This window comes from Pygocentrus nattereri, chromosome 2 (assembly GCF_015220715.1).
Source record: "Pygocentrus nattereri isolate fPygNat1 chromosome 2, fPygNat1.pri, whole genome shotgun sequence".
Taxonomy (NCBI): domain Eukaryota; kingdom Metazoa; phylum Chordata; class Actinopteri; order Characiformes; family Serrasalmidae; genus Pygocentrus; species Pygocentrus nattereri.
In genome coordinates, this window is record NC_051212.1 from 31,463,033 (window position 1) to 31,478,863 (window position 15,831).

The 15,831-nt window shown below is 39.9% G+C and overlaps 1 protein-coding gene and 1 long non-coding RNA gene across 2 annotated transcripts in view; one reads left to right on the forward strand and one right to left on the reverse strand.

The window, feature by feature from the left end:
- Positions 1-2,508: 2,508 nt before the first annotated feature.
- Positions 2,509-15,831, reverse strand: part of LOC108440128 — a 31,714-nt gene continuing 18,391 nt past the window's right edge. Inside the window, exons 22-31 of the mRNA XM_017718861.2 lie at positions 12,621-12,868; positions 11,906-12,071; positions 11,581-11,782; positions 10,842-10,972; positions 10,090-10,226; positions 9,441-9,595; positions 8,075-8,281; positions 6,772-6,866; positions 6,336-6,460; positions 2,509-4,451 (exon numbers count right to left, since the gene is read on the reverse strand). Coding sequence (XP_017574350.1) covers positions 4,189-4,451; positions 6,336-6,460; positions 6,772-6,866; positions 8,075-8,281; positions 9,441-9,595; positions 10,090-10,226; positions 10,842-10,972; positions 11,581-11,782; positions 11,906-12,071; positions 12,621-12,868 — 1,729 coding nt within the window. The 3' untranslated portion in view covers positions 2,509-4,188. The remainder of the gene's footprint in view (positions 4,452-6,335; positions 6,461-6,771; positions 6,867-8,074; positions 8,282-9,440; positions 9,596-10,089; positions 10,227-10,841; positions 10,973-11,580; positions 11,783-11,905; positions 12,072-12,620; positions 12,869-15,831) is intronic.
- On the forward strand, positions 4,380-6,667 carry LOC119265157. The gene is made up of 2 exons (XR_005131443.1): positions 4,380-4,497; positions 6,319-6,667. It is a non-coding gene; the product is annotated as an uncharacterized LOC119265157 (long non-coding RNA).

The window sequence follows — 15,831 nt, forward strand, 5'->3', positions numbered from 1 at the left end:
GCAGAGGGTTAAAATAACAACGTTTAAAAAAAACGGTTGGCTCGTAGGAGACCGTCTTTTAGACTCAGTCTGAGATTTAACACTTTGGTTTTCGGAGGAGGCGACATTTTCTTTTTCTTTGGTTTGTAGTTCTGTTTGTGTGAAGTAATGGACGAGCGCGTTTTTCTTCATTTAAACAGTCCAGTCTAGTCTTGACTGCCTTTAAGGCTCGTGTATCCAGTACCGTTCATATCCATATCTATATATTCATTATTAGACCACACTGCCAGCAGAGTACAGGGTACAGGGTACTGTCCAGGTAAATTTGAGTTCCTCAAGGGGAATTCCACCAATTTTGTCCGAAATTTCCTACAGAATTAAAGGGTTGCGAGGTTAAAAGGTCATTGTGAGTGCTGTGATGTCAAATGCACTGTTCACTGAACCTACACCTGTCAGAAGTCAAGTGTAGGCTCACTGGTCATTTTGGATAATACGTAAAATGACTATATTGGCACTGTAGACATTGTGACCCCTGGTTTCTATCACCACCACTGTAAAGAAACCCGAGAAGGTACGTTTCTCTCAAACTAAGCAAGAGTTATGTAGAAATTCCAGTTTACATCTAAAAATTCCCTTTAGGCTCCTTGTTGGTTTTACAAAGGATTTAATATCCACGTGCTGCCTATACTGCTCATGCAAGGCAATCTTATTCTACAAACAATGTAAACATCCCCTCAAAAGGCACAGCATCATCCTCTTACCTATTGAGGGGAAAGAGAAGGTATGATTTTGTATCTTAAATGAGTTTTAAGGGTACACTACATTCACTTTTCCAAGGGAAGGGTGCATAATTGTACCTGATTACTTAACTTTTAATGAAACACACACACACACTCACATATACACACACACACACACACACACACACACACACACACACACACACATATATATATATATATATATATACACTGCTCAAAAAATAAAAAATAAAGGGAACAACACTCAAATAACACATCCTAGATCTGAATGAATGAAATATTCTCATTGAATACTTTGTTCTGTACAAAGTTGAATGTGCTGACAACAAAATCACACAAAAATCTTCAATGGAAATCAAATTTATTAACCAGTGGAGGCCTGGATTTGGAGTCACACACAAAATTAAAGTGAGCCACAAAAGTGGCTCAGGTAGTGCAGCTCATCCAGGATGGCACATCATTGCAAGCTGTGGCAAGGTTTGCTGTGTCTGTCAGCGTAGTGTCCAGAGGCTAGAGGCGCTACCAGGAGACAGGCCAGTACACCAGGAGACGTGGAAGAGGCCGTAGGAGGGCAACAACCCAGCAGCAGGAAAGCTACCTCTGCCTTTGTGCAAGGAGGAACAGGAGGAGCGCTGCCAGAGCCCTGCAAAATGACCTCCAGCAGGCCACAAATGTGCATGTGTCTGCACAAACGGTTAGAAACCGACTCCATGAGGATGGTATGAGGGCCCGATGTCCACAGATGGGGGTTGTGCTCACAGCCCAACACCGTGCAGGACACTTGGCATTTGCCAGAGAACACCAGGATCGGCAAATTCGCCACTGGCACCCTGTGCTCTTCACAGATGAAAGCAGGTTCACACTGAGCACATGTGACAGACGTGACAGAGTCTGGAGACGCCGTGGAGAGCGATCTGCTGCATGCAACATCCTTCAGCATGACCGGTTTGGCAGTGGGTCAGTAATGGTGTGGGGTGGCATTTCTTTGGAGGGCCGTACAGCCCTCCATGTGCTCACCAGAGGTAGCCTGACTGCCATTAAGTACCGAGATGAGATCCTCAGACCCCTTGTGAGACCATATGCTGGTGCGGTTGGCCCTGGGTTCCTCCTAATGCAGGACAATGCTAGACCTCATGTGGCTGGAGTGTGTCAGCAGTTCCTGCAAGATGAAGGCATTGAAGCTATGGACCGGCCCGCCTGCTCCCCAGACCTGAATTCGTTTGAGCACATCTGGGACATCCTGTCTCTCTCCATCCACCAACGCCACGTTGCACCACAGACTGTCCAGGAGTTGGTGGATGCTCTAGTCCAGGTCTGGGAGGACATCCCTCAGGAGACCATGCGCCACCTCATCAGGAGCATGCCCAGGCATTGTAGGGAGGTCATACAGGCACGTGGAGGCCACACACAATACTGAGCCTCATTTTGACTTGTTTTAAGGACATTACATCAAAGTTGGATCAGCCTGTCGTGTGTTTTTCCACTTTAATTTTGTGTGTGACTCCAAATCCAGGCCTCCATTGGTTAATAAATTTGATTTCCATTGATGATTTTTGTGATTTTGTTGTCAGCACATTCAACTTTGTACAGAACAAAGTATTCAATGAGAATATTTCATTCATTCAGATCTAGGATGTGTTATTTGAGTGTTCCTTTTATTTTTTTGAGCAGTGTATATTTATGTGTGTGTGTGTGTTTGTTTCTTAATTTATTACACAAATTGTACATCAACAGATACCTAAATAACTAAACTGAAAGACAGCAACTCTGTTGATGTAACATATTTTATTAATGTTCAACAAACATCTTTGTTTTTCAACGAAAGGTCTGACTGACCATATGTAGCAGTACTGAAGCACATGGCAGGAAGCTGTTCGATGACTCCTTTTGTGAGACATTCATGTGACAAGAAACAGGAAAACCTGGTTACAAACCAGCATTGCTGGCACACACATACACACACACACACACACACACACACACACACACACACACACACACACACACACACACACACACACACTTTGAAACACACAATTTGTCATTTGTCTGAAAAAAAGCTTTCCAAAAGTCAAATTCCACCAGCAAGCTAGTTGTTCAGTTACAGATGATAAGAGGAATGTAACTAATGATGTACTGCACCATCTGAAATTATTCGGTAGCTGAGGTCGCTAGTTTCAGCATAACCTCAGAATCTTGTGACCGATAGAGGAAACTGGGGTAGCAGAAGATGAAGGTTCTCACTGCTGACACAGAATCTTTACTGTTTCAGCCTCATTCTGTGGATTAACTTCTTCAGCAACTATGACTCATGTATAAAGTCTATTGTATTTATGTTACATTCTAGCATTTTTCTACCTAATCTCTTCCATCTACCATTAAAAAACATATCTGACCTACCAGATCTGTATTATACAGACTATAATTTAACTATGTTTCACTATACTTAATAACTTCTTATTCCTAAAAGAAACAGAAGACATGTTAACTTGAAACACATTTGTTATAGAAACCAGTGAGTAGCTGCTGAATTCTGCCAGTAAACATTTATATGTACCACATACTTTGTGTATAGAATGCTTTCAAGAATTCTTCAGACAAAGCTATTCACAAATGAAGCTGGAAATATTCAGCACTAATTTATTCGGCAATGGGACTATTTTTTGCAGAGGGAAGAATATGTGGTAATATGTGTAGTGGTGTGAATGGAATTTTCTCAGGTTCTACCTCATGATAGATGCATAGATACCAGAAAACCTCAGAGAAAGCAAAAGTAACCGGAACTACTTTTTACTGTGGCACAACAGTGTTTGAGAGTTTGTTAAAACTTCATAGGATGTTCTCTCATATACAGTACTGTGCAAAAGTTGTATCTAATTATCTAAGTTGCTGTCAAATATATTAAAACAACAAAAACGTATCTCAAAAATATAAAAAAAAGATCGAAATATTGTATATTTAAATTGATGTCTTGTGAGCTGGTTAATAGAACACAGGTTTGTTTCCAGGCACCTCCTGTCGCCTCCATCCATCACACATAAAATATATACTTCTTGTATTATTGTTATTTATTATTTGTATTTATTATAATAATAGTGTTTCCTAAGCAAATAAACACTTAGTGCCCAATTCAATGTCTTTTTAAATAGAATATTCTCAGGTGATCATAACCTTTGCACAGTACTGTATATCTTATTCATGTTTGTAGTTTTGAATTTGTGGTATATAGACAGACTTTTAAATGTTTCATTGTGGAATTCAGCAACTGCACAGTTACTTTTTTTATAAGAGAGCTTCTGGTCAGTGGGTTTCTAAGTACAAGGACATGGGTACAAATGACTGTGTGTTGTAACTGATAATACGGTACAGATGTAGCAGACAGAGATTAAGTTGAAAAACACTGGAATGGTCCTTTACATGTCCTCTACATCTGCTTCAAACAGTCCTCTTATCTGACCCTATTCAACTCTGGTTCTTCCTCTTCCTCACTGCTGCTCGACTCCCCAAACATTTGATCCTGGTGTTTGTCTCTGCTTGCTGTGGTGAGCCCCTGCTTGCTGAGAGTCATGGTGATGAGGGTGGGGGTGTCACTGAAACCCACAAGGAGACTGCTATTCTCATTGCTCAGTACAGACACGCACTGGATTCTGGAGTCCGGCGTGAAGACCGACAGAAGCGTCCCTGCATCCAGGTCCCACATGCTCACCTCATCTATTGGAATATTAATGGTTACTCACTTTGTCCATTCTTATACCAGGTATAGCTGTCTGAATAGCAGCCTTTCAGCTTATTTTTGCATAGGAGCACTGCAGCCCCACTGCTTTATTTACATGTTTGCCACCACATCTTTTAAAATACTGCTAATGGAACACTGGCAAGGGCTTTTCAGTTAAATGTATTTGTACATTAAGCAGCATGTTTGTAAGATTTTTTTGTTTCATAGATGGAATTTTCCAGGTAAAAGAAATTGTGGTATATTGTTAGCAACTCCGTGGTATTGACAAAGTCAGTTTCCTGTCATAACAGACATGGATAAGAAAAGCGAAAGTAACTTGAAGTTACTTTCGCGAAAGAACTGCTTTGGTAAAGACAGGTAATCATGTTTGTTCCATCTTAAAGGGTAATTTTAAATTCTCTGCATAATTAAATGACTCCTCGCAACCCTGACGGAGAGGCGGCTTAGAAAATGGATGGATGGATGGATGTTAGCAACTCCGTGGTATTGACAAAGTCAGTTTCCTGTCATAACAGACATGGATAAGAAAAGCGAAAGTAACTTGAAGTTACTTTCTCGAAAGAACTGCTTTGGTAAAGACAGGTCATCATGTTTGTTCCATCTTAAAGGGTAATTTAAAATTCTCTGCATAATTAAATGACTCCCCGCAACCCTGACGGAGAGGCGGCTTAGAAAATGGATGGATGGAATTAAATGACTAAGAGGTAAACAAAGTCATTCAGAGTGGTTTGATGTGAAATGCTCCATTCTAGAGAGAAACTTGCCAGATCATGCCTGATTCATTCACCACTAAAAGTTTAATGCCTCTAAAAGGTTATTACATGAAATTATTATGAATACACTGCATGGTGATAGTTTTGAGATAAGACATTGGCCTAAATGTGCCGAAAGGCAAAATGGTACACAGAGAAAAAAATTTTATTTTATCACTATAAATAGTAAAAGGAGTCCTGCTTGAATTCTGTATCCCAAAAAATAGAACGACAACCTAATGTGTGGCCATGACTTTGATGGGAACAAGATAATTAAGTTGTAGCCATGACTTAGTGAGACATGGGAACGAGATCATGCCTTATTAAGCTCTGTCCAAGGCTAAATTATCTTGTTCCTATGCCTTACAAAGTTGTGGCCATGCATTAGAATATTGTTCCCACACCAAACCAAAGTTGTGGCCATGTGTTATTATTATTTATATGGTATGTCACCAGCAGGGCTCCGTAACATTACAAAAAACTCAATGCAATAGTAAATAAAATGTCTATATTTGGAATGAAGACATCATGGCCCCTGGTTTCTATCATCAGCACTGCAAAGAAAATACAAGTTGGTAAGTTTCTCTAAAATGAACCACTGTAGATCAAACCACCCTGAATGACTCTACATCTCAATGACTGAATTATGCAGATTATTATTTTTTAACTTCACAGTTCTCCTATTGTTAGATCTCCTAATATAGATCCAAATTCACAGTACATAGTCAAGTATTTTAAATGTTCAAATTCATTAATTTCCATTCCAATTCCAATTCCAATACTTTAATGTGTCTCCCTGTACATAAAAGAACAGAAAACGCTGTGACTTCAAATTCACTTTTCTTTTCTTAATTGTGGGGAGATGTGTTGAAATTACTGTCTATTATAATTCAGCTACGATACGAATGCAGCAGATAGAGGTTAGGTTGAAAAACACTGGTGTATTCATTTGATATTTTTCTCGCTTATCTAGAATCAGCTTCTGCATAAACAAATATCTACCTTAGAGTCCAAAGTACAGAGACATATAAACGTGTAAGCCTACTGCGACTCAAACAGATTTCAAAGGCCTGATTTCACTCCAACACAGGTGTGTCCTGATAATACCTGCTAGCAGAATGGCTTTGGATCCTCTGTCAGTGAGATACAGCTGGCTGGACACATCGAGCTTCAGGTCTCCATATCCAGAGATGGTTTTGTGCTTTCTCCTAAAAGGCTCCCACACCTTTAATCTGCGGGATAACAAATCAATGAGATAAACCAACAGCCCACAGATTTAGAATGACAGATAGGTGTGGTATTTTACTATGCATTCAACTGTCTGTCTGTTTTGAAGGTCTGTGGAGTCACAAATTACTGTATATTTGTGATGTCATAAATCACAAGTGTAATGTCACCATTCATGCTGTAGGAGGCAATAAAGAGTAACAGAAATCTCACATACTGTGCTGTCATAGCTCTGGGGGTCTTTCTGTAGTGTGATACTAAGGGGGAGGTGATATGTTTAGTCTAAACACTGAGGAAAACTGCAGTTTTCACATACTTGTTACATTTTGCAATGCCAAAGGCAATTCTGCTGGCATCACTGGTGATGGCCACACAACAAATTCCAGGCTGATTTTTCAATCTCTTTTGTATCTGGAACAGCAAAATCACGTGCAAACGTTAGAAAATAACATTTATTTATTTAATATTTACATTTACAAATTACTCATTTTAAAAATAGCACAGAAAACTATGCAGACGCCTCCGAAGTAAATGTATATATTTTTTCAGTATTGAGTCTGTCCACCCTTTGCCTTTATTACAGTCTTTAATACCGCATATTACGTTTTTTGAGAGACTTTCAGTTTTTCAAAGAAATATGCAGGGATATTTTTCCACACCTTTACATTTCACTCTTGGAAGTTGGCTCCATTTTCTGCATCTCACAATAAATAATCCCTAAAAACATTCAGTGATGTTGAGTTCTGGACTCTGGTGCAGTCAGTCCAATTCTGGTCAGTCCAATGTTCTAAGAACACCAGTGGCTTCTTTGTTTTTTGCCCATTTGTTTATTCTGTAACAGCTTTTTACAGCTACACAATCTTTTAGACTGCTAGCATTCTCACAGTGGATGGACACAGACACCTGTGGATTTTCCCCTTGCTCTCATAGATGAAAGCTTTAAATACTGTTTATCTGATGATGACAGTTTTAGGTCCATCAGGTTTTGCATGGTCCCATTTTCTTTTAGTGACTTTTAGTCCATTTTTGAAGTGTAGTTTTGGAACCTTTTTCTGTTATTTTCCTCTTTTATACACAAGTATTTAATAGCTATTTGACAAAATTAAATGAAAAGCTCTAAAAAAACCAGAAAAAAACATACACAATCTATTATTCTTTACTTGCAATGATAAAGTTAAATAAATATAGGCACTATTTTATCCAAAACTTTTCTTAAAGTATTAATAGGAAGAATTTTCCTACTCAAGCTGTCAATTATACCTCTGCTGCAGGCTACTAATGCCACTTTGTCATATGACATGTTTATTTAGAATAAGGAATGGTTTATCCTTAACAAAACCAGAATTTGGGGTCACGCAGGTCCCTGAAGTCCCTCAGAACTCAAGGACCATGATACCATCTACACTTTCATTTTCAATCATTAAAGCACCCTTGAGATACATTTTAAAATGTTTGTGTTCTTTAAAACCCCTTAAACTCTAAAGGCCTGTATGTGGGTCAACATTTCAGTTTTTCACTTTCGCAACTAGTAACACGTAGTAGTTACTGAATAAAGGAAATCACTCAATAACTGAACAATAAGTCTAGGGTTAATAGACTTGTTCCAGCTGCTAGCTTACCCTGCCATGCTGCGTGTTCCAGAGAGTGAGGTAAGGAGATCGCTGGGTTTCACTGTAGTTAGAGATGACCAGGTGTCCTCCTGAGTGTGTGAGTGCTGCAATACGAAGGCCCAGAAGGGACCAACGATCTTCAAGAGTGTGCAGGTGCTCCTGGGTAACTACACTAAAGACATTTAGATGGTGGGCGAAGTAGGAGCACACTACCACCTGACCAAAAGAGAGAATGATGTAGAGACAAAAAAGGTCAGTGAGTTTAGAAAAGGGTGAAGAGCCTACAATGAAAAGCAATAGGAAGGCCAAAAATATGCAAGCCTAAAAAATAAAAAGACACGAATCTAGATTAGTCAAAAGTATTTCTCACATTTTTAGTACTTCATCTCAGATACAGTTTAAGCTGAGCTTACACAAAAAAGTGAACATGCTGCTTCCTTATTAGTTGAAGTCATTTAAATTTCTTGTTACAATTTATCCGTCCTGTCAATTTGCTTATTGCTGGTTCCCACCTGCAGGCTATTTCTCCCCCTATCATATTCTTTCCCCGGGCTGAAGGAGTGAGAGCTAAGTGCTTCCTCATTCCAGAGGGCTGTAGCATTACCAGGACTCAAACTCATGATCACCTGATGACTATGCACTTAAGATAGTTGTGCCGATATAGAGCCATGAGATTTCTGAAGGACAGAATGAAAACATAGCAAAATGTTTAATTACACAAAAAAACCCTGACATTTTCTTCAGTTGTTTCAGCACAAGTAACTGTTCTTAATGTGAGTGCAGACAACTCTCTCTGTCTGCTCCATCTTGGACCCAAACATTTAACTTTTTGGCTCCTGAGCAGCGCAGCTGAATAACTAGTTGATCATCAGAAGATGAGCTTGAATGGTCGGGAGTCCAAGCTAAGGAAAAACTTAGCCCTCACCCCACCAGTATGGGGGCATTGTGCCATATGCAGGGTCTTGGAATATGAATAAGGATCAGCAATGGGCAAAAGAGCGGAAAGCAAAGTGAAAAATTAAAACATTTTAGCAAAGTCAGTTTCTCAAGAGATACCCACACTGTCTTTAATCAAGTAAGTATAAACTGCATTGTCGCCTTCACTGAGTGGTGACAATTTACTAGAAATGCGAGATAACTCCAATAAGCTGTGCAGCTGGTTGCATTAAAAAAGCAATTTGACCTAAGTTTTAATTTCTTTTCCATTGAACATTTCAAAGTACCACCATGGTTTAACCTCTTAAGTGCTAACGACTTACTACATATTAGTATAGTGACTGATTAATAGATAAAGTTATTGAATTGCAAGCCTTAAGATTAATTACTGCATAATAATCCTTTGATTTCAAATAGAGAAGTTGTTTTCTAACATTACTTTTTCATCTCCACTGAGGAGGTATTGGTCAATGGAGTTGTGTTTTTCTCTCTCTAAGCAGCGCTGCTCCTCTTTCTCTCTCTGCACTTCACACTCCTGCCTCCTCCTCCTGGCTGTGTGGCTCTCCGTGCGCCAGTCCCAAGGCATCAGCAAACCTGTAGATCAGTGCACCGCTAATGCTCAGAGGACACATTAAGGAGGCACAGATAGCTGAAGGCTATGAAGTTTTGCAAGAACTTAAATTGACCAATGAACTCCTCACAACAAACATATTGGAACAGCCTTGACACTGTGACATACAGTTATACTGCTATCATTTTGACAGATAACAGTGGCAAAAAGCACATAAGAATGTCTGTTTGAGATTACTAGCCAACTCTGCGTGGTTTGGCACAAAATGTGATTTATGCAGTTACTGGGTGGACATAAGCTACCATTATGTGTTAAACATAATGGCACATTTGCCTTGTAGCTCCAGTGCAAAATTAAAGAAGTAAATTTAAGAGACCAGAGTTAGCTGATCATCTTGAGGTGGTAAAGGGAAAATTGTGCATATTGTGTAAATTACATACTGTTATCTGTAACTGAAAGGAATCTGGGATTTGCTTTTATTCCTGTCAATAAGAAGCCTTGTAATGTTAATCAGTACCTTTCCTCTCTCCAGTGGACACAGTCTGGGACTGTATGTCTTTGAGTGGGGTGCTGGTCAGCAGAGATTCTCTATGGTATGTTTTAATGCGTCCTTTAATGTAGCCAGATTCCAGGTCCCACAATATCAGATGGTCACTTTAATAAAACATTGAGAATTACATATATTTCTCTTACCATGTGCTACCAAATTATGTCATATTAACATACAGTTATATGCAAAAGTATGGGCTCCCCTAGTCAAATCACATATATTGTTGATTTTCTAAATGAAAATAAGTTAACACACCCTCTACACAGAACACACTTCTGCACATTTTGATGCACAGTTACTATTTATTTGCTGAATTTAACATAATGGGGAAAAATGAAATATAAAATGTAGCATGTACAAAGGTTATGGCACATTTTATATGTTATATTTTCTGTTTTTCCAATATGTTAATATGGAAAATAACCAATATGTTTTCTGCAGAGGATGTGTCAACTTACTTTCACTTCAAAAATCAACAAAACATGTAATTTGACTAAATCAATATTTCACTCTCATAACTACACAGCTTTCAAATTAGCTTCATAGTAGATAATAATATAATTCACAAGACTTACAATTTATATGTGAATACTACGCATGTAGTTGAACTGGACAAAAACAACTCAATCACTTTTGAGTCTTTAAAGGATTCCTCTTTCTCTCACTTGGTATCTATGTCTGCTATTTAAGTGGTAACAAAAAAGGCAACAGTTTCTGACCGGTTCTCGGACAGGCCAAGCAGCTGCTCCCCCTTCAGGAGCCGGTAGTCCTGCTGAGGACAGGGTACAATGAAGAGGCCTGACTGCCTCTTAACATAGCTTCTGGTTAGGAGATCATATACCAGCAGTGTCTACATCAGTCCATAAAGAAAAAGTATATACATTAATATGTTAGAAGCAATTTGCAATATTGTAAGCATATTTTCAACAGCTCTCTCTCTCTCTCACACACACACACACACACACACACACACACACACACACACACACACTACAGTACATGGTGAACAACTCTCACTCAAGTGTATTATATCAGTAGAGTACATTTAAGTTTAAAGAATAAATATATAAACAAATAAATAGTGAAAGCAACTACATAACCACCACAAAATAAAACCACACAAAAATGATGAAATATCAAGGGCTTGTGGTAGAGAGTTTCACAATTGAGGGACGCTAAAAACTCTTAGTTTTAAGCCTTAAGTGGTTACCAGTCTAAATGTGTTTTAATATATAGTATTTCCTTTCACTTCTTCATGTATCTAGAACATATCTAGAGGACCAGTGGGTTCTAATAGGTAATATCTATCTTTTAATTATTCATTTGTTTTTGTTTTTTTTATCTTTATGATGATTGTTACATATATGAAGCATACAAAACAACAAACAAACAAATAAATAATGGAAATAAGGTGTTTTCATATGGGATCATAAATATACCATATTTTCAGGGCTGTACCTGGTACACTGGTGTGGGTGTATCAGTGAAGGTGGCCATTCCACGGTCTGTCAGAATGTACAGTCTGAGGTCTCGAGCCAAAGCCACATCAGCGCTGGAGAATAAGCCGTGCTCCACTCGAACTGGCCGCCCCCTGAAACTTGCTCGGCTTACGTTCCACACCCGCACTGTACCAGGACGCATCCCGCGGCACACTACATAGCTGGATACGGTCAAAAACAGAACAGTCATTGTTTCCTAGATCTTCAGCTGCTCTCGCATGAGAATACGAAATAACTACACTGTGTTCTTATGATTCTGTTGACATAACATGGTGTGGGTCTACCTGGGATATTTGTCCACAGGCATGATCTCCTGAGTGCCATCATTCTGTACCCTGTGTATGTTGTATGTTAGAGTCTGGTCATTGATTCTAGAGGCCAGGTTCCACAGATGCATGCACCGCTGTCCCGTACAGAAACCCAAGCAGAACTGCAGGTGAGAACATATTCCTGCAGATACAAGAACAACCACATAAAAGGAGCAAGTTTAGTCATAATAAATTAAACCAGCTACTGTTGGAAATAGGTTGTATGTTCTTAGCACACTGTAATTTACATCGCCATGAGAAAAGCATATACATATTATTTAACGTCAAATAAACATCTAATCCTAACTAATGCATGCTATTGTATGATCACCAATCAGACATTTGGGAAAAGATAACTTTTTAAGGAAAACTGGCAAAAGTACTTCCTTTAGGACTCATCAGCACTCAAGCTTTTCAGCTGTGTAAACTACCTTTGAGCAAAAAGATTTTTTGATATGTACTTTTAACAATAATTTAGAAGAGAAAAGTGTCAAATCATTACACAGGACAAACCTGCTCGTTATATTTGTGATGAATATGAAGCTGAGTGTTGCAAAATAAAACCAAAAGTATTAAACAGCCATTCTGTGTTAAAACAGCAAATGAGAAATTTCATATTAAGCCCTAGATGACCCAAAATGTGTGACAGGCAGTGCATACACTGGAAAAGGTGCTATGTTCTCTGTCTGACCTGCAGTCAGAAGGCCTGGAAAGCGTGCCATGTGTTTATGATCCTCTGTCTCTAGATTCCAGGTTATGATCTCCGTGGTAACACTGCGAGGGGAGGGGCAAAAGGCCACAGCGTGGGTCCCGCCCTTGTTGACGGTAACCTGGGAAATGTAGTCCTGACTACAGCCCAGAATGGAGCGCATAAACTGGAAAGAAGCAGTGCTGTAGAGCTCGATGTGTATTATATCACTGTGTCTCTTATAGGGATACCTTAAATAAGAGAGAACAGATATGAGTTTTTTTCCTCTTCAACAGTGGACATTTAATAATGATGAGGAGTATAATATAGAGAAAGAAAGAAAAGAAATATGTTCAAAGGGCTAAAAATGAGCTATTCAACTGCCTGATAAGACACATAAATCACAACAGGGAATGTGCTTTCTGGAATCACTGCTGTGCATTGTAAAAAAAAAATCACTGTAAACACTGAAGTGCATTGCTTTCACACTAATTAATTATACTATATTAACAGTAAATAACAGTAAAACGTCATACGTATACTATGACCTCAGTCACCTGAACCACAAGTAGCTAGCTGTATTCTGCTGCACACTTTCAGGTAGAAACTGTAGTTTAAATACAAACAAATCCTGCATTTTTTACAGCTGTACAAGTAATGCAACTCAGTAGCCAGTAAGTTACTGTATTACTATTTACTGACACGAAATATATATAAAAAATTACATTTCATTTTACCAGTTCAATTAATATGTTAAATTTTTTATTAAATTAAAGCTAAATTAAAACAAAATCAAAACAGTGGTTACCTATATATGTATCCACAATGTTTTGTACTGTATATGCAGAGAATATCTCTAGTATCTCATCTCATTTTTAAATGCAAATACACATTTTACAGTTTAACACTGCTTATAATTTGCAAGAATCTGGCAATACCAGTGAGAAATATTTTGTCATTATATCCAGAATAAAAAAAGAAATTCATTTTACATTTCTTTCAAACATTAAACCTTAAACTGTCAGAATAAAAACATTAAAATGTTGTGTTATTATAGAAAATATGTTAAACCAAGTTGATTTCACAATAAAATAAAGAATACTGTATTATATTGTGGAAAATTAGAGTTAGAATGAAAGCCTGGCAATAATTACCAGTGTAGGTTATTGATAAGTTTTAAACACCAGTTTTGCAAAGTGAAGAAAAAAGTAACGCAAAGAAGAATCAACATCGTTTCAAATGAACATTTTTAACTTCCACAGTCATTACACTGGCATTTTGGGGGGCAGGAGCTCTAGGAGAATAAAAGGGCAACCTTAAAGCTAATTAAACTATAATTTACAGCATAAGGCAGACGTTTACATCCAAAGAAAGAGACTGATAATGTATCAGTGGAAGGTAAAGGAATTGTTAGGAAAAAATATTCACATTTCTGTGCAAGTGGGTCATAAAACCCCACCATTGTTATTATTCAGTAAATACAGAAACATCAATAAGTAGTATGGTGCAAAAATTGTGCTGTCATTTAATAGAACACAGGTAGAACAAGAAAAAAAACAAAAAAACAAAACAACCGGCACAAAATACCGTGTACCCTACCCCTGGAGCCAGGCCTTGGGGTAGTGTCCCCCGGCAAGCGCCTGATGGCTGGGCAGCCCACGTAACCTGGCCGGGCTCAGCCCGAAGAGGCAACGTGGGGGGGACCCTCACTGGGGGGGGAAGGAGCCGTAGCCTGTGCGGGAGGTTGAGAGGTACTAACTAGATATAGTTGGGCTCATCTCCATACACAGTGTCAGCTCTGGAACCAAACTCCTTGATAGGGGTTGGTCCCTCTCCTACTCAGGGGTTGCACAGGGTGAGAGGCGCTGGGTGGGAGTGGGGATACTCACGAGTCCCTGGCTGGCGGCTGTGCAGTTGGAGTTTGTCCCGGTAGACGAGAGGGTCGCCTCAATGTGAATTAAAATTGCAGAGAGGAAAACTCTGACTGTTGTGTGTGCTTATGCATCAAACAGCAGGTCAGAGTATTTGGTTTTTTGGAGCGAGTGGGCGGGGTTCTGGAAAGGGTCCCGCCTACAGACTCCATAGTCTTACTGGGGGACTTCAATGCTCATGTTGGCAATGACTGGGAGACCTGGAGAGGCGTGATTGGGAAGAACGGCCTGCTCGATCTAAACTCGAATGGTGAATTGTTATTGGACTTCTGTGCCAGGCATGGACTGTCCATAACACCAAGTTTGAACACAAGGATGTTCATAAGTGTACATGGTACCAGAGCTCCTTGGGTCAGAGGTCAATGATCGACTTTATTGTCGTTTCATCTGACTTGAGACTGTATGTTCTGGACACTCAGGTAAAGAGAGGTGCTGAGCTGTCAACTGATCACCATCTGGTGGCAAGCTGGATAAGATGGCAAGGAAAACTGATGGTCAGACCCGGTAGGCCCAAGCAAATAGTGAGGGTGTGCTGGGAACGACTGTCGGAGGCCCCTGTTCAGAATGATTTCAACTCCCACCTCTGGAAGAGCTTTTCTCATGTCCTGGGGGAGGTAGGGGACATGGAGTCTGAATGGAGCCGGTTCAAATTCCATTGTGATAGCTGCCAGGCATAGCTGTGGCCAAAAGCTTGTGGGTGCCAGTCGGGGTGGTAACCCAAGAACCCCCTGGTGGACACCAGTGGTGAGTAAGGCCATCAAGCTGAAAAAAGAGGCCTTTAGGGACTGGATGGCCCGAAGGACTCCCGACTCAGCAGATAGGTACCGACAGGCGAAAAAGGTGGCAGCTGCAATGGTGGCAGAAGCAAAATCCAGGGCGTGGGAGGAGTGGAAAAAGACTTTCGGGCAGCTTCAAGGAGGTTCTGGACAACTGTCCGGCGACTCAGAAGTGGTCGGTGTGGCTGTGCGCAAGCTGTATTTGGCAAGGGTGGAGAATCTCTGACTTCAAATGAGGATATTGTCGGTCGATGGAAGGAGCAGTTTGAAGAACTCCTTAATCCGGGAGACATGCCTCCCTCACAGGAGTCAGGGCTGGAGACCCCTGGCATGTCAAGCTCCAGTTCCCTGGTGGAGTTCACTGAGGTAGTTGGCAAGCTCTTCAGTGGCATGGGACCAGGTGTGGATGAGATTCATCCGGAGATGCTTAAGGCTCTGCATGTTGTGGGGCTGTCGTGGCTGATGGACCTCTGCAATATTGCATGGACCTCAGGAACAGTACCCTTG